The following is a 23266-nucleotide window of genomic DNA, read 5'->3' on the forward strand; positions in this document are numbered from 1 at the left end:
GGCGAGCGAGCGAGCGCGCGCGGGCGAGCGGACGGAGCCGAGCCGAGCCGGGCCGGGCGGGCCGCTCCCTGCAGGGCTCTGCGCGGCGTGCCGCGGCAGCCGCGGGCTCCCGCTCCGGGCCATGAGCCCCTTCGCGGCTCGGCGCTGAGCCCGCGTCCGGCCCCGCGCCCCAGGACCCGCCGCGGCTTGCCGGGTTCCCGAAGCCCCCTCAGGTGGGTCTCCGATACCCCCGCCTTTGGCTGCGGGACTCCCCAGCTCCCCGAAGCCAGGACTTTCCTACCCTCTCGCTTTCCCCAGCTGCTGGGGCGGCTCGGTGGCTGGGGAGGGGGGCGGGGGCCGAGCAGGGGATCTGGCTGCGTCGAGAAGCTGGACTGGAGGGGGGTTGCGTCCGGGGCGGGGACAGCTAGCTATCATAGGGAACCGTGCTCCCCGCCACCATGCATCCACCTCGGGCTGCCCTCCACCCCCCACCCCCCACCCCAAACATAGACACAGCTTGCGCCGTTAAAACTGGAGACGCCCGCAGGTGAGGACTCGGGCTGGGCCCCTCCCCGCCTCCCTGAGGGGTTTTTAGCCCAGGTTTAGCTTACCCGGGTGAAAACCCAGTCCTGGGGACATCCTTGGCCAGGAGCTCCTGACCCTGGGTTCTGTCCGTCTGGGCGAGTTTTTGTCTCCAGGATGGGGTGGACATTCCTGTCCCAGAGTGACCCCACATCTGGAGGGAACTCCTGTGCCTGCCTGTGGAAAAATATTGGGACTTCCCTCTGGCTCTCGGATGTCTACATCTGGGGTCTCCCCTGGCCTGGGAAGCTTTCCTGGGAGAGCATTCTCTTGGCCTGAGCTGACCCCAGAGCCCCCGCATTTGGAGGAACCCTTTTCTAGGAGTGCGTCCCTTGGTCAGCCACCTCTGGGCTCACACACGAGGGAAGTCTCCTGCCCCAGAGGCAGTGACCTCTGGCGATGGGGATCCCGAATGGATGCCTTTGCAGGGACCCCCATGTGTACTCTTATCTCAGGATAATAGACTCTCCCCGCCCCCTTCCCCAGGATCCCCTCGGTCAGGATGGAACTGAAGGCGGAGGAGGAGGAGGCGGGCGGCGTCCAGCCGGTGAGCATCCAGGCCTTCGCTAGCAGCTCCACGCTGCACGGCCTGGCGCACATCTTCTCCTACGAGCGGCTGTCTCTGAAGCGGGCGCTCTGGGCCCTGTGCTTCCTGGGCTCGCTGGCTGTGCTGCTGTGTGTGTGCACCGAGCGGGTGCAGTACTACTTCCATTACCACCACGTCACCAAGCTCGACGAGGTGGCCGCCTCCCAGCTCACCTTCCCCGCCGTCACGCTGTGCAACCTCAACGAGTTCCGCTTCAGCCAAGTCTCCAAGAATGACCTGTACCACGCTGGGGAGCTGCTGGCCCTGCTCAACAACAGGTGGGTGGCTCCCACCCGGCTGCTCACTGGGCTCCCGGAGTTGCATGCACCCCAGCTCCTGGGTACCCCCCTCAGGTGCTTGCCTCTTGAAACCCACCATAGAGCCTGGACCACCCTGTCTTAACTCTCAGGCACCCCCAAACCTGCCACTCACAGCAAAGGAATCGGGGTACTGCTGAGCAACGCAATTAAGAGCACCAATCTCCGATCGCAGCGTAGTCCCAAACAGTTCTGCCCCTACCCAGCCTGAGAGAGACATCAGCAGCCTCTCTGGAGTGACCTTTGCCACCCTCCTGCCACTGTGTCTTGATCTCCTCACTTGAGGGCTGGGGGCAGACCATCTTTAAAGGGTGGAGACTGTAGTATAAAAGACAGTCCCTGCCTTGATCTCTCTGCCCACCCCTCCCTTACCCATGCCGCCACTGCACATCCTAACGTCTTTTCAGACCCCATGGGGCAGGTCCTCTGGACACACCCAGCTCTTCTGTGCCTATGCCCAGGCCAGTTCCCCGGGGGCTGATGGTTGACCCCAGATGGATCCCTGCCACCACCTCCCCCAAGGTTGGATATGGGACCCTGGAGGCCAAATGGAGGCAGGTATGGGAGGTCATGCTGATCCATTCACCACTCACCCCTGGCCTCCAGGTATGAGATACCGGACACACAGATGGCAGATGAAAAGCAGCTGGAGATCCTGCAGGACAAGGCCAACTTCCGCAGCTTCAAGCCCAAGCCCTTCAACATGCGCGAGTTCTACGACCGCGCGGGGCACGACATTCGAGACATGCTGCTCTCCTGCCACTTCCGGGGGGAGGTCTGCAGCGCTGAAGACTTCAAGGTGGTGAGTGAGTCCCCTGGTGTGGGGCAGGAGTCAGTCCTGCCCCCTGAGGAGGAGGAGAGGATTAGGAGCCCCAGGGCCTCCCATGAAGCTTGCTACTCCGGAGAGGAAGCCGTGTGTCCCTGGGGTTTGCTTCTGTCAGGAGAGGACTTGGTTCAGCACAGGGGTCCATTTGCTCTGTGTGAGGGCCTCAGCATCAGCCTCATGACCACGATGACAGGAAAAAGAGCGCTCAGTGCACAACACACAGAGGTTCACACACACACACACACACACACACACACACACACACACACACACACACACACACACACACGCACACAGAGCCTGGCATGACACCCACCCCATCACGCTTACTTTTTGGGCCACAGGTGTCAGAGTTGGACATGGTGGTGGGTAAGCTGCAGCCTTGTTACTTGAAATGAGGTCTGAGGACCATCACCTGGGAAATTGAAAGAACTGCAGGACTGAGCCACCTGACTTCCCAGACCTACTGAATAAGAATTTGCATTTTAACAGGTGATTTGGATTTAAGTTAGAGAAGCACCATGAAACATGGGAAGTAAGGGAAGCTTTCTCTTACATAGCTAGACAGGTAATTCTCTCTGTGCCACCCTCTCCCACACACACATGCATACTGTCTGATTGGGTTCCCCCCTGGCCAACAAGAGCCAGGGTCTGAGGAAGGAGAGATTATTTGGGGTACACAGTGATGGCCGAACTGGAGGCTCCCTTTGCTTCTTCTTCTTCTTCTTTTTTTTTTTTTTTCATCTCCTTGCTTCTTAAAATGGAGATGCCCCTCAGTCAGTTAAGCATCTGCCTTCGGCTCAGGTCATGATCCCAGGGTCCTGGGATCAAGCCCGCATCTCACTCTCGGGCTCCCTGCTCTGCGGGGTGCCTGCTTCTCCCTATCCCTCTGCCTGCTACTCCCCCTGCTTGTATATGCCCGAGCTCTCTCTCTCTCTCTGTCAAATAAATAAATAAAATCTTAGAAAAAAAATGGAGCTGCCCCACAGACCCACCCACCACTCCCCACAGATGGGGCTGCCTCAAAGCCAGCATCCTGGGGAGGGTTAGGGGAACTGACTTGTATCTCATGTGCCAGCTGATCCTGGGCAATTCATACAGGCTCCCGAGAGGTTACAACCAGACAGAGGCTGGAAAGGGACCAGAGGACCTGAAGCCAGATGTGAAAAATAACAGCAGATGAGAGGCTGATGCTTGTAACTCTTCAGAATGCTTTGTAGGCTCTCCTTCAATCCCCGGGATAAATAGCCATATTATGTCTATTTTACAGATGCACAAACTGAGACACAGAGAGGTGGAATGAGTTGCCTGAGCTCAAGTAGCTGGTTAGTGACAGGTTCAGGATTAGAACTCATGTCTTGTAAAGTTCCAACCTAGTGTGCTCTTTTTGTTACTGTTGCTGACCCTGGAGTCCCCGTGAATCACTTCCAATTCTGGTGATTGCTCTTTGAAAACCCAGTCTCCCCTAGTACCCCTCTGCTATCCATGCTCGCCCCTAATTCTCTGTTCTCAGAGACTCCCTTTTCTCCCTGCTCATTTTCTCCCCTCCTTGCTTGCTTCTTCCTAGCATTATGGGAGCATGAACCCCATTTGTTTGTGTAGAAATGTTGGAGCCGTGGTCATGCTTGTTTTCTTCCTGCTGAGGTTACACAAGAATTCCCAATCTCTTTAAGCCCTGCTCTGCAGACCAGTTTCGTGGGCCTTTGTCAATCCTGCCAGACAAAGGTTACATGACCATACTCCTTGCTGAGCCAAGCTGACGGGGAGCATAGGGTGATGCATTAACCACTTCCCTCTTATCCTTTCTCAAAACAGGGAAAGTCCTGGATTCTCCAGAGCCTGAGACCAAAGGGTTCCCAGGCTCACCAACTATGTACCAATGAGTAGTAGGAGTTAACTGAGGGTGAAAGGCAGAGCCTTCTTCCTCCCCAGCATACCCAATACACGGCAGAAGGGAGCAGCAAGGAAGAGAAAACCCATTAGCTTGGATGGTTTGTAGTATTGGATGAAGGGCAGAATACTTGGCTCAACCTGAGAAGGTATAATGTGGGGGTACAATAGTCCATAGAAAGTGTTTAATTGAGGCTCCATTTGTCCCTCAGGTCCAGAAAGATTCCAGGTGGTGACTCTAGGACATGTTAGGTTCATGAAAATGGAGATACTGAAATGTGACTGGTCCATGTTATCTGAGGGGACAATTCTAAGTAGTCAGATGGAGTTATGACTGATTCACAAAGTTCTGGAGCAATCTGAGTTCTTCCTCTTGCGTGAGGTTGGGGTGGGGGGAGATATGAGAGCTAGTAGCCTGCAGGCAGGCCCAGCACTGGCGTTTCTGGGTTCTGGGTTGCCAGGGAAGACTAGGTTTTTTATGTTTTTGAGCCCATGTCAAAGACTTGACCCGGAATCTAGCTGCACCCAAGGCTCTCAGCCCCTCCTTCTACCCTCTCTCATTGACCTCCCTGTCAATGTTTCTGTGTCAGGAACTCTACCACTTCTGCCCTTATGGATGTTCCTACACAGATGGGAGTTTGGTTGTGAGTCCATGTCTGACATCTCCCTGGGGGAAAAGAAGGGCTCCAGCACCCTCCCCCAGCTCCCTGGTACCAAGGGGCATAGACAGGCTCCACTTTCTCTCTCTTCTCCTTTGGTCTAATAGTTAACATCTGCCTCTCCATCCTTGCCATTCTCTGCTAGGTCAAAAGGTGTGTATCTAGCCCCTGGACAGATGTGGCACTGACAGAAAACATTTGCCTATTGGGTCAGAGCTTAGGAGAGACCGTCTTGGCGTCTTCTGCTGCTTTGAAACAGAGGTTCTAACTGGAAGTCCAAGTCCTGGCTCAAAGTTTTTGCAAAACAAAATGTGCACAGGTACATGTGAAGTATGCTGTGGGTTTCCAAGGGCCAAGATCATCCAACTTGTGAGAACCCTGCTCATGGAGGACAGTTCAGGAGGCATAGGAAGGAGCATATTCTGGTCCCTCCGCCGGCAGGGGTCTGCAGTGATGAGCGTTCCCCCTCAGATGTGCTTCTGAATCCAGCTCAACCACAGGGGGATGGACTGGTGGTCACAGGGTGTTTGACTGGGTCCATCCCCCAGCTTTAGCTGAGTCAGCTTGGGAGAGTGGGGATAAATATGGGAAACCCGGGCTAAATCTGGGAGAAACTGGTTTCAGACTGAAGAGGCAGAGGGTCCACCTTAGTAGCTCTCTCCTAAGCTACCAAAAAAGCAACCAACGACCCACTCTCAAGGACCCCTCTTCCCTGGCCACCTCTTTTCCTTTGAGATGGGATGCTTGGTTGCCAGGGGTCTGAGGCTCTGCTCTCCCACCCCACCTCAAGGCCAGTCAGGCCAAGGCAGGGCAGGGGCTCCATGGTGAGGGACCAGGGGCGCAGCTGTGTGCCCGTGTCTGGGTGGGGGCCGGAGGGAGTGAGCACAGTCGCAGCTGGTGCCAGCCTCCAGCTGCACCTTATCTGTCCCTGGCAGTGGTAGCGCCTATGTGGCTGGAATGCTGAGCAGCCCCAAGGGGAGGGGGCTGGCAGATGGCTGCCCAGTCAGCCCTATGCCATCCTCCTCCTCCAGCTGAGACCCAGAGCCTTTGCCTGGGGGAGAGAGAGTGCGGAATTAATTTCTGGACACTGGAAGAGAAGGAAGGGGAGGGCAGAAAATGGAAATCTTGGGGGTGGGTAGGCAGTGGAGACAGTATTCTCTCTCAGGAGAGGGTGGAATTGGGGGACAAGGGATAGGGCACACGAATCCTTGAGGGGGTCCATAGGAGTCCCCCCAGGACCCTGGAGTGGAGGCAGGAATTCCGTAGAGGAGAGATGGAGTGAGGGGGATGGGCACGGAAATCCCCTCAAGGTTCCGGAGGGGGACAGGACTCTTCTGGAGCTTCTACAGGGATGAGAAGCTGATAGAAGCAGTGGGTGTAGGTGGGTGATCCTGGGACCTGGAGAGGGGTGGGAGAGGCCATCTTAAAGCAAGCTGAGCCAGGGATGGCAGGTCCCAGAGAGAGCCAGGCCAGCATGAGGGCTTCCTTATCCCCGACTTAGCTCTGCCCCTTCACTGACACCCCTCACACCCACACACCCTAGCTTGCCTCGCCTGCCTCCCACCCCATAGCAGCTCAAACCAGGAGTCCCTGGGGGAGGGCCCAGCCTCACTACCTGGGTCTCTTCCCTCCAGCTAGCAGGGAGTTGGAGGGCTGCTGAAGGAAAATGCTGCCCAGACTGCTGTAGAGAGCAGGAGGGTCCTGAGCCACCCTGCCCAGGGGCAGAGGCCTGGTGGTCTTTGTGGGGGGTGTGGGGGGAGGCAGGAAGGGGAGCATGCACAGATTGCAGCGGGACAGAAGAGAGGCTGGAGTGGAGAGGTTAACCTTCCAGACTTATCCTTCCTTTCTCTCTCTCCCTCCGAAGTACCTGAGGTTGGAGGGAGGAGACTGGAGTGGAGCCAGTTGCAAGAATCCAGGGGACCCAGGTGGGGTCTCTCTCTCTCTCTCTCTCTCTCTCTCTCTCTCTCTCTCTCTCCCTCCCCCCCCCCCCCCGCCTTTCTGTCTCTCTCTCTCTCATACACCTATACACACCAGCATCCTTTGGATAACGTAGTTTCCTCGCTCTCACCTCCTCTCCCTCTCCTTCCTTCCTTCCTCCCCTGCAGTTCTGGACTGCACCTCTCTCCCAGACTGCAGTTAGCTAAGAGGCTACTCTCAGTTAATTGATCTCCGGGCTGCTGGCTAAAGTAATAGGGAATTGATGTAAGTAACTAAGTGCCTCTGGGGGCAGAGTCAGAAATGCAGGGGTGGGGAGGAGCGCTTCCAAGCCTTGGGCCTTTCTCCTGCCCCAGCCTGCGGAAAACTCAAAGGTGTGGTCACTGCTGCACCTGGTGTGCGTCCAAGAAGCAGGGGGGAGGCCTGCTGAGAGGTCCCACGTTTTTGCTGTGGGTGGAGGTTGCTTCTGAGCATGCTTCGACTTTGTGGAAGGCAATTTCAGTTCTGGGGGAGAGGGGGCATGATGTAGGAGACCCGGGTTGTTGGAAACACAAAGCTCCGCTTGGTTCCTTCCTGTGACAGAGCCCCTTCGAAGTGCCAGGCCCTGCGCTGGGCGCCAGAGTGTAGAGGTGAACAGACAGACCCAGTCCCTGCCCTTAGGGAGCTTAGAGTGAAGTGCGGTTCCCAGGGAGGCTCCAAGCTGAGCGGTGGGGATGATGACAAAGGCAGCTGTAGGGAACAGGGAGTCACGTGCCAGGTAGCACAGGACCCTGGACTTCTAGGTGGAGTCCTTCCAATCTCCCCAGCCCAGCTCAGCTATTCAGAAACTCCAGTTTTATAGACTGAGGGGCGTCTCCACCGAGCTGTCCTCCCCTAGCAGGTGCGCAGCCCACTGCTGTCCAGCAGGGGTCATTGCCTGCCATTGGGCACGCCCCCGGAGCACACGCCTGCCAGCACTGGAAGTCTGAGGTGGCAGCTCTGGGAGCTTCTAACCTCGGGCCGAGAACCTTCCAGTCAGGACCCTTGTCCTGGATTCTGGGAGGCAAAACTGGGAAGCAGACAGCAAGACTGAGAAGTGGTGCCTAGTTCTGGTGGAGGATGCGGCTGAACACTGGGACCCCCTGGGTTCTATTTTAGGCATAGTTCCATCTGGCTTCTAGGCACAATTTCCTGTGAGGTAAGGAGGCTCTAAATAGATGGCTAAATTATTCTTTGCCAAGGGGCAGCCCCTCCTTCAGCCTCTGGGACTCCGGCTAAGCCCGCCCTGGCCCATGCATGGATGGCTGTGCGGTACTGACTTTCCCAGACACGGGGATCAGACATCTTCCTCGTGGAAAATTGTATAATGAGCATGAAACAGCTGTGTATTCACCTAGAGGGGAAGTTCCCTTAAGAAACTGTAAGGGGAGAGACTCTGCCACCCCAGGCTCTCCAAGGCCACTCCCAGGGGAGAGGGAGGGCAAGTGGTAGTTTTTCTGAGCTACTATGAGTTCTTGGAAAGAAAACCTTTCCCACCTCTCTCATGCTCACCCCCTTGACATGGCAGCAGTCCCGGGGGTGGGGGCGCTGAGAGGTTGGGTCATGTAGCTTAGTGTGTGCGTCTCTAATTGATGCGTTGCATCAGCCAGCCAGGCTGGGGACCTCCCTGGGGTGAGACTGCTGCAGTGGCCTTGACCATGGACAGTGGCCGACTCAGCCTTCCTGTGACATGCTCACTGCATGTGTGCCCCGAGTGTGCAAGAACGTGGATGTGGATTAGGGTATGTAGTGGACGTGTGTGGATGTGCTTGGGGGCGTACACAGCTCACTTAGTGTGGTTGTGGGAGGGAACCTGTGTGCAGGCAAACCTCTGGTTGCATGCAGAGCACATACCAGCAAAATTAATCATCTCTTCCAGTCGAGCTTTGCAATTTACAAATTCCCTTTACTTTAGCTCATGACCCTCCTTATTCTGGGAGGCAGGCAGATATTAATATCTTCACCTGAGAGATGAGGAAACTGAGGCCCAGAGATGTTGGGTGACTTGCCCGAGGTCACAGAGCCGGTGAATGCCAGAGTGGGACCTTGACTTCAGATCTGCGAAGTCCAGCTTCTTTGTGTGTGACTGCTGGAGCAGGTGTGTGGAGCAGGGGGAGGAGGGTGTCCGGCCCCCAGCTTGCCATGCTCTCTAAAGAAGCTGGCGGCAAGACGCAAAAGCAAGAGTGCAAAGGAGAAGGAACCCCAGACTCGGGCTGGCCACACCAAAGCCTTTTGACTCCTCTGCCTTTTCACTGCACCATTTGGCCAAACCCCAACCCTAGTGGATGGCCCTACCACTGGCTTTCCTCAGGCGGCTCCAGGGCAGCCAGGCTCTGCCAGAGGAGGTCACACAACAGACCAGCTTGAAATCACCTTGTGCTCATGATCAACATCCTGAAATGGGTGGGCAGTGCCCTCTGGCAACTCCCTGTTTTCCGGGTCACCTTGCTGGCCCCAATGACTACTTCAGACTTCTCCGCTCATCTCAAACAGCCACCCTTCCTGGCCCCCCTCGCACCCTCGGCAGATAACCTTGTCTTCTGCTTCATAGAGAAGATAGAAGCCTCAGCCAAGACCTTCCCCCCTTTCGGAAGGGAGCATCCCTCCTCTCTAGGCTGAAATCTCAACCTCGCCTTTCCATCTGATCTCCTTCTACCTGTATAGGAATGTTACCCTAAAGATTCTGCCTCTCCCTTGTCTACAGTCAGTCTCTCCCTCTCCAGTGGAATCTACCAGTTGCCACTGAAACATGCTTAAGATTCTCTCATCTTGAAATATATAGCTACAACAGCTAACATTTATTGAGCACTTACTATGTATCAGGGTTGAGGTTAACATAAAAACCAAAAACCAAAGGTCTCCCAACTCCACAGCTCCCTCCAGCCCCCCCATTTCCTTTCCCAGACAAAATTCTGAAAAATGATATATATATATTCCACTGTCTTCATTCTCTCATCTCAAACTCACTCTCCAATCCACTTCAGGCTGCCTTCTGCCCGCCCCCAGCACTCCACCAAAACGGTTAAAGCTAAGGCCACCAGTGACCTCCATGTGGCCAGATCCTGCAAACATTTTTTATTCTTAATCTCTCAATAACATTCAAAATGGTTGACCACCTCCTCTTTTTTAAACTGCTCTTTCCTGGGGTGCCTGCATGGCTCAATCAAGCATCCAACTCTTGATTTCAGCTCAGGTCATGATCTCAGGGTCATGAGATCAAGCCCTGCATCTGGCTCCATGCTCAGCATGGAGTCTGCTTGAGATTCTCTCTCTCCCTCTGCCCCTCCCCTCAACCCCGCTCATCGCACACTCTCTCTCTCTCAAAAAAGAAAAAAAAAGTGTGAAACATTTCCAACACCCCAGAAATTTCCTTTGGGCCCCTTCCCGGTCAATACTACCCCACAAGAGTTAACCATTATTCTGACTTCTGTCAGTACAGATAAGTTCCACCTGTTTTGAAGTTCCTAGAGTATAGTACCCTCCATACAGTATGCACACTTTTGTGCCTGTCTTCTTTTGCTTAGGATTTTGTCTCTGAGATTGTCTCATTCTGTGTGGTGGTAGTTAGCACTTTGTCAATGCTGTGTAGTATCTCATTATATAAATACACCAAAATGTATTTGTCCGTTCTACTCTTGCTAGACATTTGGATTGTTACTAGTTTTTTGGCTGTTATAAATAAAGCTATCATGAACATTCTTGCTTATGTTTTCTGGTTGTCCTATGTACTCATATTTTGGGTATATAACTAGGGGCTGTGGTTAAGTCACAGGTTGGGATTCTGTTTGGCTTTGGTGGATATTGACAAATCAAGCTTGATCTCTTTCCCTCCCTCCCTCCCTCCCTTCCTTCCTTCCTTTCGACTTTCTATCCTTGGGCTGTCTTGTCTTCACTCATGACTCTAGTCAGCATCTAGACCCTGGCAGGCCAGATGTGTGCTTCCGTCCAGCTTTTTCCTCCCAGACTCTGCGCCGGTGGCCAATCTCCCCCTTCACATCTCCACTTGGATGTCCCTGAGGCTCGAAAAACCCAGCATGCGCAAAGCCAAATTCATCATCTTATCTCCCAAACTGGTCCTTTCCTTGTGTTCCTGGCCTAGTGAGCCACCCCACCATTCAGCCTCTTATGCAAACTAGCAAGCATCCCTACATTCCATCTCCTTCACCTCCCTTAACGGGATCTGCCACTCTTGGCTCCTAAACATCTCTACCCTATCACCCCATTCCAAGCTGGTCCACTCCCTGTCTCACCTACACCCGCGATGGTTTCCTGACAGGTCTTCCGGCACCTCCTCTGGCTGTTCCCAAGCTGTCTCTTCAAAACACTGCTCCGATCACTTGAAACCCTTCCATGGCACACCTCCCATTGTCCTTGGACCAGAATCTTTGCTGTGACCTTCAAGGCCCCGGAAGGGTCTGGGTCCTGCCTGTTTATCCAGCCTGTTCTTACCCCGCTCTGGCTCTCCAGCTATATTCTCCTCCTCTGAGCTCTCCACCCAACCCACCTGGGGTCTTCAGGGCCTTTGCATGACTCTGCCCTCTGGAATATTCTTCCCCCACCCCACCTCATACAGACCTAATTACTCCTCCTTATTCTCTTTATTTTTTAGATCACAATTCAAGCATCACTTCCTCAGAGAAACCTGCTTTGATTCCCTAGGGTGGGTCAGATCCTTCTGTCACTCCCTCCCATAGAGCCAAATTATCTTTTCATAGCATTTATCATGATTTGCAATTAAATATTCACTTGTGCAATTTTTAGAAAATGGTGTCTGTCTTCCCCATTAGACAGTAAGCTCCACAAGGGCAGGATCCCGGTTCATTGTATATTCTTCATGTGTCCTCAGCACATAGACACTCAGGAAATAGTTGATGAATAAATGAAAGAATAAAGGAGGGAGGAATTTGCAAGGGGAGATCTAATTCTAATCTCATGCCTACCACTTGCTCTCCATGAAACTTGAACAGGTCACTGTGCCTCAGTTTCCTCATTTGTCAAATGGGGGTGAGGTTACTCAAACCTGCTTATTTCAGTAGGTTGTATAAGGATCCCATGAGATAGCCACTGAAAAGCATGAAACATTCTACAGATGTTGGCAGCAGTGAGGCGGGGGGTGCGGGGGTGTGTTTAGAAAGAGATGCGGAGAAAGTCAGAAACCACTGAGTTGCCACACACAGTTTGAGAGTGGTACTGGGTAGGGATTGACCCGGGGAAGACTTGCCTCCTTGGACAGAGGATTCAGAAGTGGATGTTGTCCTGCATGGGTGTCTGCTCGGCCACTTCTCCTGGGGCCTCTGTGTGCTTGCGGGTCTGCATGTGATGCTTGAGACTCTCCTTACCTCCCATTACTGTGAAGAGTTTGGATTGGTCTACTGGAACAAGATGAGGCGGGAGAGGATGTTAGAGGAGGGAGGAACTGCGGTTGGGGGGGCGTGTGTGTGTGTGTGTGTGTGTGTGTGTGTGTGTGTTGCCCCACAAGGGAGCTGTGTGTGGTGATGTGTAGGTGTGCAGTGTGGGTTTTTGTGTTGGTGTGGGGGAAGACGGGCCCTGCCATCCTGGATGCGCTGTCCTCTGAAGCTTCTCTGTGTGTGCATGTCCTTCTGTCTAGTGAAGCCGCGTGGTGGAAGTGTCCCCTGCCTTAGTTTCTTCCCTCTGGAAGTCTAATCACTTCCCCTTCCAGGAAGTCTGAAGGAGAGGAACAGTGCCCTCTAGTGGGTATGGAACACATGGGTAGCTGCAGCCTCCCCACCCCCAACCCAGGCCTAGAACTTACCTCTGCACAGCCTGATGACGTGCAGAGCTCTCTGAGAGCTGAGGTCAGCTAGTGGGGAAGCAAATGCACACAGGGCAGGAAACATAAAAGGAACCCCTTAGTTCATGCAGAAGAAGCCTGAGGACAACAGCTGGAGGTGGGGTGAGGGTTTATCTCTCTCCTCATCTCTGCAGTGACCTCGCTGGTTGCCGTGGGTGTTCCTGGTCTTCCTTGGTTCTGGTTTCTTCACATGGTCCCTGCGTCTTGCTCTTTCATTCTCATAGTCTCTGTCCTCAAGGAGCTATTGGTTACTACTCATGCCTGAAGGGGCTTGAGCAGAATTGGGCCCTTCATTCTGTTTCCTGGGTGGGTACTCACTATGCCCTGTGCAGTCAGGGAAGGCTTCTCGGATGAGGTAATGTGTGAGCAAGGTCTTGAAAAATGAGGAGAAATTCTTCAGATGGAGTCCAGGGAAGGCATGGAGCTGTGGATGAGCCTAGCGGGTCTGCAGAATGGGAGAAGGGCATGGTGGCTAGAGGCTAAACTGCTGTGGAGGGGTGGGGAAGGGAGGCTGGAAGGTAAATTGCAAGGGCCTCACATAACTTTACCTGAGATGGGGGTGATTTCACCAAGAGGCACTAAGGAGTGAAGAAGGTCTCAGGGCTGGAGAACCGTCAGAATTACATACAGAATTATATAAGGTGGGGAGAAACTGTGGGGAGGCAGGGAGTTAGGGAGACCAGTTGGAAGGCCAATGTTTAGGCAAAAGAGTTGGAGGCCGGTCTGAGGGCAATGGGGAAAGGATGGAGAGGAGCCAGATCTCAAAGGCTGCTCTTCTTTTGGGGCCTCTGTGTCCCTGGCAGCAAAGTTGAGGCCAAAGGTCCCACAGCAGTCAGTTCTGCTGGAACTTGGCATCTTGCCTCCCATCCCCAACATACTCCAGGGTCCCCGCATGCAAATGGAGAAGGGAAGAGGTGTAGGAGCAGGGAGGGAGAGGAGAAAAGGAGGGGAAGGGGGCCTGGGGCTGTGGGATGGTTAAGGAATCACAAGGTCCAAGTAGACTCATCTGACCCCCACTGCTTTGTCTCTGGCCCTGCAGAGGAAGGGTTAACATGCTTCCCCTCCCTCCCTCCCTCCCTTACACTCCTCCCCTCAGGTCACCTTCTAGGCCCTGGAGACTTGACTGGTGGCTCAAGTTCCTCCATCAGTGGCCCTGAGTAACCAGAGCACAGAGGGGCCAGGGACCCGGGGTCAGAGAATGGTAAACTGGGGGCAAGGGGACCCTCAGAAGGGCAAGGGATGAGGGTTTTGGGGGGCATCCCAGGTTGGTTCCTGACACTCTCCACCTGACCTAGCAGGTTGCTCTGATCTCAATTTCTTCCACCTACCAGAAAGGATTCCTCGAACTCCTCTCCTGGACCAGTGAGGGGTGGGCAAGCTGGGAGGGGAGTGGTGATCTGCCAGGAAGCTTTTCAGCTGCAAGAGACAGGGTGCCTCCCCCCTGGTGCCGGGAACTGGCCATAAATGAGTCTGTGGTCAGTGAGAGACCTCTGCTAATGGAACCTGGGCTGCCCCCCAAGCCACAGAAGGGAAAGGTGGAGGAGGGGAGAGTGACCTAAGTGCAGCTCAGCATGGGGGTGGGTGCTGACTGGAAGCTCAGCCAGGGTCAGGGGAGGGAGCGGAGGATAAATGCGGTCAAGGACTGGCTGGAGGGAAATTGGAGGTCAAGGCAATGATTGCAGGGGAATTAAGGGTTCAGGAAGTAACAGAGTAAATTGGGGTCACGGCAGTGACTGAAAGGGAACTGGGGTCTTAGGAGTGTATTGGGAGAAGGTGGGGGTGTGGTCAATGAAATAACTGGAAGGGGGGAGATTATGAGTCAGGGGGAGTCAAGGTGGAATTAGAGGTCTGAGAGAGTACGGAGCTCCAGGGTCTCAGGGGAACGGCTGCACCAGGTGGGAATGGGGGTGAGGGCCCAGAATTGGGGTAGGAAGACCAAAGGAAGGGCTGAGGAGTAGATGAGAGGGTGACAGGGAGGCTTGAATGTCATGAGGGAGGGGCAGGGACTGTTGCTCCGGGCTGTGGGAGCAGAGGCATCTGCTAGGGCCCATCTCACCTGGAGCCCTGAGGCTTTTCCATGGTTTCCACTATCTTCCACCCTCTCTGTCCTGCGGGAGCTGGTTACCGGAAAGGGGCTCTGGCCCCGCTCCTCTCCATCTGCCTCCCTTTCCCACTGCCATCCATTATTCATCAGCCCAGACGCCTGCCCTCCCCCTCCCCGCTCCGGGCTGGGCAGGCAGGTCCTCCTCTCCACGCCCCGCCCCACCTCCGCCACACCGCCACCAAGGCCCGGGCGAGGGAGAACAGCCGGCTGGCCGGGCTGCCGGGACCCGGCCGACTCGGGCTGGGTGGCTGGCCCTGCCAGATCCTGCCCGAGATCCTGTCTGCTTCTCCCTTCTCCTGCCAATCCCCCAGGGGCCAGGAAGCCTCTGAAGAAGATGCCCATCCAGATCTTCTGCTCTGTGTCCTTCTCCTCTGGAGAGGAGGGCCTAGGGCCCTTGGGAGATGTTTGGGGTCCCCACCAGCGGCAGCGGCAGCGGCAGCGGCAGCAACAGTGGGACAACTCAGAATCAGAAGAGGAGGAAGAAGAGAAGGAAGAGGAGGCAGTGAGGAAGGAGCCTAGAGAGGGGGATTCACCCATGGATTTGGTGGCCTTTGCCAACAGCTGCACCCTGCACGGCGCCCGCCACATCTTCGTGGAGGAGGGTCCAGGGCTGAGGCAGGCCCTGTGGGCAGTGGCCTTTGTCCTGGCCCTGGGCGCCTTCTTGTGCCAGGTGGGGGACCGCGTCGCCTATTACCTCAGCTACCCGCACGTGACTCTGCTGGACGAGGTGGCCACCACGGAGCTGGCCTTCCCGGCCGTCACCCTCTGCAACACCAATGCCGTGCGCCTGTCCCAGCTCAGCTACCCCGACTTGCTCTACCTGGCCCCCATGCTGGGGCTGGATGAAAGTGATGACCCTGGGGTGCCCCTCGCCCCACCGGGGCCCGAGGCCTTCTCTGGGGAGCCCTTTAACCTGCACCGCTTCTACAATCGCTCCTGCCACCGGCTGGAGGACATGCTGCTCTATTGCTCCTACTGCGGGGGGCCCTGTGGCCCTCACAACTTCTCGGTGGTGAGTGGGGGCCCACGCCTGGCACCGTCCCCCAGGGGTGTCTGCCATGGCTCACCCTGAGCATCCCCGGCCGGGGCTGGGGGCTGGTGGCCATCCTGCCCCTCCCCCACTTCACCTGGGCCACCCCCCCCACCCCTTCTGACATGCCTCAGGGAGGCCTGGCCGGAGAGCTTGCCCTGGGAGCCCCAGGATCTGCGACTGGGCTGCTATTTTTGGATCTGTACCAGTACTGCTCTTCCTGTTAGAATCTGGATATCTATCTGTACTGGTTGGTAATTAGTTGCTGCCCCGAGGCCCCTGGTGTCTTCCTGAATATTCTCCAGCATCTCCAGCCCTTCCCCAGACCTCCCTGTGATCCAGAAGAGCCTAGGACCTTACTCTGTCTTTGAGGTTGCTTTGATCTGATGGTGGGGACCCACACCTGGCCTTAACAATTTTGACTATGACCCCTGGACTGGAGCTGGGGCAGGTGTCACCTGGTCTCCGGAGGTGCAGGAGAAGGGTGTGGAAGGGAGGGGGAGGGTGAGGACAGTCCCCGACTCCACCCCACCACGCCCCTTCTCAGTAGTGACCACAGCAGGGACTTGAGTGCATCCTCACTTGGTCTTTCAGTGCTCCTCCTACAGTGTGTGTGTGTGTGTGTGTGTGTGTGTGTGTGTGTGTGTGTGTCCGTCTGTCTGTCTCTCTGAGGGAGAATAACAAGTCTTCCTCTAAATCTTCCCCTCCCTGCAGCTCTAGGTGATCAGGGATCCTCTTCCCGGGGGAAGCCCTCGATGGGGAGTCAGCCTCCTGCTTGCCCTCCCACTCTGGAGTCTAGGGTCTTCCTTGCTGAGAGACCAAGTGGCACCCCATCCCCTCCCCAGTTCAGCTTCCAGTTCTGTCTGGCCTGACTCTTCTACCCCCTCCAGGTGCCAGATGCCAGGCCTTCCTTTCCCACACACCTACCCGCCCCCATCCCCCACTTCCGCCCTGGCGCAGGAGCAGGTGGGTGTCACCATATAAGTGCGTTGTGGACCAACTGCAGACAGGGATCTGGAGGTTTGGGCCACTGGACCTCAGGCAGGCCAGGAAATAGAGGAACATGCGATAAAATGAAGGAGTCAACCTGGCTTCCTCTGGACCTAAGGGTAGAGCAGACATTTCTCGCATAGAACCACCAGGTGGCAGCAGCAGTCCGCAGGTCCGCAGCACAGCTCAGCCCTAGCAAGGCTGTCGTTTTCAGCCACCCTGGAGTCCCTCACGCCCCCAGATGGAGGGTAGGCATGGGTGTGTGTCTGGAGCCTGTGACAGAATGCCACAAAACCTCATAGCGGGCTGGGGGGTTAGGAGTCGTGGGAGTTCCCTCTCTACCTCATCTGTGGACTTTGCCTTTTCTTTTCTGGATGGGGGTGGAGGTTGTTCTAGGAAGGGAGAAGGGGACTAGTACCCCCCACACCACTGACCGCTCTGGTCTGGCCTGACGCTGTCTCTCTTTCTCTGGGCTATGTCTGTCCCTTACCTTCTGACTCACTTCGTGGACTTTGTCACCATGAGGCTGTAGGAAAAGCACACTCACCCCATGTGTGGGAACCTGGAAACATTCCAAGAAACTGGGGGGAGAGGGCTGTAAAGAATTGGTTCGCTCTTCCCTCTGTGGCTCTGTCATCAGAGCCGTGATAAGGGCTGTTCCAAGGCCTGGAGTGGGAAGACTGCCCCCAGGGCAGAGAGCTCCTCTGAGGTCCTCTTAGTTCTGCACAAGCATTGCTAAGCGTTCCTTGCCCTGGAGGCTCAGGACCAAATCCAGTACCAAAGCTGGGCTTGGGTGAGCATGGTCCTTGCGATGGCAACTGGGTCTGCTCTCAGGTTCTGGTGATGACAGGACAATGATAGACACAAGGGGCTAATGGCTGGAGAAAACGAAAACGCTTAGCTTGGTTTGGGGGAAGGACCTTGGGGAGAGCAGAATTTCAGATGCCCGGGGCAAAATCCAGGAGAAGAGAAGATCTCAGGAGGCCCTGGGAGCTTGGGCCTGAAGAGAAGGTCCCAAGGAGGGACCGGGAGTATGGCAGTGACGGGATCCTGGCGATGGAGGTGTGTATGTCAGGGTCCCAGCAGGAAGAAGACTGCCACTCAGATAGTTTAATTGAAAAGACTCGAACAAGGGGACTGTTTATAGAGTTGTGGGCAGAGTGAAGGAAACTCTGCCTGAAGGGGCCTGAGGCACCTGGTGATAGTGGGAAATTGTCACCAACAGGCTAAAGGGGCACAAGGGAACAGCAGTGCTTTGCAGGGAGCCCTCCTGGCAGGATCTATAGTCTCAGAGGATCGAAACCACTGCCAGAGCATTCTCAGAGGGGTGAGGGGTGGGGAAGGATTCACACCCTGATCGAGAGCTCCCTCCTTCTGCCCTCTGATCCCTCACTGAGAGCTTGCATTGGCCAACCCAACCCAAAGCCTGTCCAAGTGGCAGAAGAACACGGGCAGTGCACCCCACAGAGATCAGCTTTCCCGGGGCCCGTATCAGGGCAAAGAAGGGCAGAGAATGAACGGGAGGGAGGACAAATGGAGAATGGGCTGCACAGAAGGGACTGTTCCTGAAGCGTGTTGAGATTCCAGCAGCGGAGGGGTCTGGGGACAGCCCTTGGTAAGTAGGGGGTGCTGGCAGGACTCTCAGGCTCTTCACTCTGCCCTCGCCAGGTCTTCACACGGTATGGCAAGTGCTACACATTCAACTCGGGCCGAGATGGGCGTCCACGACTGAAGACCATGAAGGGTGGGACTGGCAATGGGCTGGAGATCATGCTGGACATCCAGCAGGACGAGTACCTGCCTGTATGGGGAGAGACTGGTATGTCACTTCTCTCAGGGGCCCCTTCCCATGGCCCTAGCCATCAGCTTCCACCAGGGGACTCCTGAGATCCACTGTGGGACCTGAGGCAGGACTCGGGCTCTCCTCCCTTCCTCCCAGCATCTTGCCATCTCCATCTCCGACTCTACCTGCCTGCCACCCTCACAGTTCTCTAGCTCTCCCTTCCTGGCTCAGTTACTCTCCAAGGTAACCAGCCATCCCTTTCCATCAGCGGTCGTCGCTCTCTCTATAAATAACTCCCTCTCTTCTTGGGCTGCCTGCCGTCAGTCTGGTCTCAGGGGACCTTGGGGCTGAGAGAGCTAGGGAGAAGGGAGACAAGGAGGGAGAGAAATAGAGAGTGTCTGGGAAAGAATCTGAAACACCAAGATGCATAGCCGAAGCCAGGTAAGAAAAGTATGCAGGATGCAAGGTTCATCAGGGCAGCATGGAGCTAGCAAACCCGAAAGGAGGCTGGGGATGGGCCAGGGCCCCTATAGATTAACCCCTCCCCCAGTGTCCCAGTGTGCACTGTGCTTATCCCTAGGAGAGGAAGCATGGCCCCAGCTCTGAAGGAGGTTAGGGAGTCAGAAGCCCTCCCAATACACCCCCTGCCCCTCATTCCCATAGATGAGACGTCCTTCGAAGCGGGCATCAAAGTGCAGATCCACAGTCAGGATGAACCTCCCTTCATCGACCAGCTGGGCTTTGGTGTGGCCCCGGGGTTCCAGACCTTTGTGTCCTGCCAGGAGCAGCGGGTGAGAGGGCCACAAGAGGCTGGTCCCAGGGTGGGGTGTTGAGGGATCGAGATGGAGTGGTGGGTAATCAATACAGGAGGGACGGGTGAGCTAGGGCCTGGGTACCGATCTGACGATTGAGCAGCATGAATGAACAGGAGTGCTCTATAAACTCTGAGACCCTCACAGTCTGCGGAGGGACAGGGAGCAGGACTCCCGAGTTCTGCATCTTATCAGAGAAGTCCATCGAGGTGACTCGGGGAGAAGTCCCCACACCCCCCAGCTCCCCGGCTCTCCCAGCAGCTCATCTACCTGCCCCCGCCCTGGGGCACCTGCAAAGCTGTTACCATGGACTCGGATTTCTTCGACTCCTACAGCATTACTGCCTGCCGCATCGACTGTGAGACACGCTACCTGGTGGAGAACTGTAACTGTCGCATGGTGCACATGCCAGGTCAGGCCCCAAAGCTCCAAACACGATCTTGGGGCCCCTCAGCCTGCACTGCACTGCCCCTCACCAGCTCCCCACGCATATCAACCTCCTGCCAACACGGAAGCAAGATTAAATGCCTTCTCCCCAGCCCAGTTCTAACCCCATCCCATACTCCTAAAACCCTTGTCCCTCTCACCTCAATTCCTGCCTGTACCCACAGAAACGTGCGGGAAGGGGTCTAGGAGGGATGGACTGTGGGGTGGGTCACCTGCAGAACACACTGGGGGCTAGCTAGTCCTGCCCTCCAGCCCACTCCCATCTTCCAGTTTCTAGACTCTTGGTACCACCATCATCACAAGACCCTTTAATCTCCATCCTGCACCACTGTCTTTTCTCCTCTGTTAGGGGATGCCCCATACTGCACTCCAGAACAGTACAAGGAGTGTGCGGATCCTGCTCTGGGTGAGCACCCCTGTCTCGGGGCAGTCTGGGGGAAGGAAGGAGCCACATGCATAGGGGTTTCAGACCAAGTTCCTAGAAGCTTCAAATAACTCCTGGATCAGGCTTCACTTGAACTCTCTTGTGTCTGACTTTAGCAAAGCTGGGAATAGCATCTCTAAAGGCCCCTCTGAAAAATCAGCAGGAGTACCTGGGAGGGGCCCTCCCCCTCTCTCATCAGCATCTCGGCTGCTTGACCCCCGAGGGCCCTGAGGCAATGAGATACAGGATTGAGAAATACCCATGGGGAGCACAAGGTGGGCACAGGGCTGAGGTGAAGGACAGGTCAGAAAAAGAGAAAGGGGCCCAGGCTTCCTTTGGACAGGGCCAGAATGTTCATGTTAGGAAGGTGCCGGCCGAAGGGCACCACTCAGCTGGTGCCTCTCGCCTGGTCGGGCACAGACTTCCTGGTGGAGAAGGACCAGGAGTACTGTGTGTGTGAAATGCCCTGCAACCTAACCCGCTACGGCAAGGAGCTGTCCATGGTCAAGATCCCCAGCAAAGCATCAGCCAAGTACCTGGCCAAGAAGTTCAACAAGTCTGAGCAGTACATAGGGTAAGGGCTCTGATTGTGCAGGGCAGGGCCCTTGGGCTGGGACTGTAAAGGGTATGAGTGGGCTTTGAGGGGCCGGCAGACAGGAGGAGATGGGGATGACAAGGGGAAGACAACCAAAGAGACGGGTGGGCATGGAGGGCAGATCAAGTTGGAACAAGCAAAGCAAGCACTTCTCTTTCCTCATCGCTTCATTCTGTATCTTCATTTTCACTGCTATAACTGGGATCACTCCACGCCTGCCAGTGTGCAGAGCGTCTTTTTGGTTTTGCCATCACATTTGATCCTCACGACAATTCTACAAGGCCGGTACCCCCATCAACATCTCATTTTATGGATGTGGAGACAGATTCAGAGAGGGTAACTTGCTAAGGTCACCTAGCCAGTGAGGGACAGAGATGTGACCTGAACCTAGGTCTCCTCCCCCAACCCCTTTGCAGGGAGAACATCCTGGTGCTGGACATTTTCTTTGAAGTCCTCAACTATGAGACTATTGAGCAGAAGAAGGCCTATGAAATTGCAGGGCTCCTGGGTGAGCTGCTCATGGCACTGTCCCCTTCCCATGCCATGGGCATGGTGCAACACCCTACCACCCAAAGCAGGCTGCCCACCTCTGTCCCACAAGTTCCTTCCTCCCCTGCCATCCCCCCGACCCCCCACCCAGGGCCTTTTCCCAAACACTGTTGTCTTGGTATGTAGTGGGAGGAGGGGACTGAACCTTCTCTTAGGGCAAAGTGGAAGAGACAGGCCTGTGGGCATGAATGGGGGACTATTTCATAAGCCTTTGAAAATTTACCCAGAGAATGAGTGTTGGGGTATTTTATGTTTTCTGAATAATATCTGTTCACTTTAGGAAAGTAGAAAAATGCAGAAAAACATAGAGAAGAAAGTAAGAACCCCACCAGAATTGCTTTGTGCTCCTTCTGTACAAAGGCTGTCGATCTTTTTGCAAATACGACTTGCCTGCCCCTGTCCCAGTGAGCTCTGCTGCTTCCAGGTGTCCTGACACCACTGACCTCCCCGTGCCCCCCTGCAGGTGACATTGGGGGCCAGATGGGGCTGTTCATTGGGGCCAGCATCCTCACGGTACTGGAGCTCTTTGACTACGCCTATGAGGTAAGCGGCAGTGGGGCGTTGGGGTGGGGTCACGGGCGGGGCGGGGTTCCAGCCCGCCCAACCACTCACCACCCCACCTCCGTCCCAGGTCATCAAGCACAAGCTGTGCAGAAGAGGAAAGTGCCAGAAGGAGGCCAAAAGGAGCAGTGCGGACAAGGGTGTGGCCCTTAGCCTGGATGACGTCAAAAGACATGTGAGGGAGCGAGAGAGGTGCCCTCCGGCCCCGCCCCTTCCCCCAGGTCCACCCCCCTCCTCTCCCCCCCCGCCCCCCGCCTTACCACCTTTTCTCCTCTGCCTCTGACTCCCCCACACCCCAGGACCACCTGTGGCCCTTCTGATAACCAGTCCCTGTCCTGTGCCGTTCCCCTAGAACCCGTGTGAGAGCCTCCGGGGCCACCCCGCCGGGATGACGTATGCTGCCAACATCCTACCTCACCATCCGGCCCGAGGCACTTTTGAGGACTTTACCTGCTGAGCCCCGCAGGCCACTGTACCAAAGGCCTAGGTGGGAAGGGCTAGGACAGTAAGGGGGCCCTCGGCCGTGCCCCCCCACATCTGCCCTGGGGACGCCCTCCCCCCTCCCAAGGTAGACCCCCACTCCTGGGCAGCCCTTTCCTCTTGTCTGTGGTGAGGAAGGAATCTTGGCCATAGAGCCCTCTCCCTGCCTCTACCCCATTCTTTTTATTTTTACCAAAACTAATCTAAAACAACAACAACAACAACAAACTAAACTTAACTAAAAAGAGAGAATGGGGCAGGTGACCTCAGGCCGCCCCTCTCTGCTCCATGCTGCCTCCCCCAGCTCCCAGCCTGAATTCTGTCTGTCTGGCTGTCTGTCATCTGAGTGTCCACCTACATTCTGCTGCCACCAGTCACCAAAGCCCCTCCCAGTGGGGGGGTGGAGGGGATCCTTGGGGTCTGGAATTTGGCCCCAAACCAGAGAATGTACCTTGAAGGGGAGGGCTAGTGGGGGGGGGGCTTCCCCAGCCTTAAGAGACCCTCTCAGCCCAGTGACCCCCCCAACCCCAAGTCTCCAGGCAGGAACTAAGACCCTAGTCCCCATCCCCACCCCCTTACATGTGAAGTCTCCAGGGAGTTGGGGGTGGGGTATCCCTTGAAGAAATGGATGATGGGGAGAAGATGTGGCCCTGGTGCTGTAGGCCACATCCTGATACCCATAAGTTGCCCCCCACCCCAGAACGGCTGGAGAGAAATCCCAAGAGGTAGCACTCCTCTACCATCCCATGAAAGATCCAGCTGGTTGGCTCCCAGCTCAGGGAGAGGGGCACTGGTGCCTAACCTCACTGGTCCCTCTCCCAGGGGCCCCTGCAGAGGGCCACATCCATAAATTTTCTTATGGAACTCTCCCAAGTCCTCTTCCCCAA

At 55.7% G+C, this 23266-nt stretch overlaps 1 protein-coding gene across 4 annotated transcripts; it reads left to right on the top strand.

Moving 5' to 3' along the window:
* Window positions 1–1063: 1063 nt before the first annotated feature.
* On the top strand, window positions 1064–22356 carry ASIC1 (acid sensing ion channel subunit 1). Of its 4 annotated transcripts, XM_088025588.1 has the most exons (13): window positions 1064–1425; window positions 2071–2266; window positions 4327–4329; window positions 18154–18244; window positions 18386–18547; window positions 19175–19302; window positions 19585–19735; window positions 20120–20176; window positions 20615–20768; window positions 21206–21297; window positions 21802–21881; window positions 21970–22074; window positions 22252–22356. In XM_088025588.1, exons 1-13 carry the CDS (start codon window positions 1064–1066, stop codon window positions 22354–22356), a joined length of 1686 nt encoding a protein of 561 aa, XP_087881714.1. The 4 variants fall into 4 exon arrangements, with proteins under 4 accessions (XP_087881714.1, XP_027981449.1, XP_087881713.1 ...); XM_028125648.2 differs by lacking the exons at window positions 4327–4329; window positions 18154–18244 and having other exon boundaries at window positions 18397–18547; XM_088025587.1 differs by lacking the exons at window positions 1064–1425; window positions 2071–2266; window positions 4327–4329; window positions 18154–18244 and adding an exon at window positions 15043–15720 and having other exon boundaries at window positions 18397–18547; window positions 19582–19735.
* Window positions 22357–23266: the final 910 nt, after the last annotated feature.

This window comes from Eumetopias jubatus, unplaced genomic scaffold (genome assembly GCF_037043125.1).
Source record: "Eumetopias jubatus isolate StellerSeaLion01/CBP00866 unplaced genomic scaffold, mEumJub1_p1.0 scaffold_8, whole genome shotgun sequence".
Lineage (NCBI taxonomy): Eukaryota > Metazoa > Chordata > Mammalia > Carnivora > Otariidae > Eumetopias > Eumetopias jubatus.

Excerpts from the sequence above, each read along its gene's own strand:
- ASIC1 (XM_088025587.1), top strand. The coding sequence starts at position 15,043 with ATGCCCATCCAGATCTTCTGCTCTGTGTCCTTCTCCTCTGGAGAGGAG. Across the intron at positions 19,303-19,581 it reads TGTCCTGCCAGGAGCAGCGG|CAGCTCATCTACCTGCCCCC; the intron begins GTGAGAGGGCCA and ends CGGCTCTCCCAG. Across the intron at positions 22,075-22,251 it reads TGGATGACGTCAAAAGACAT|AACCCGTGTGAGAGCCTCCG; the intron begins GTGAGGGAGCGA and ends CCGTTCCCCTAG.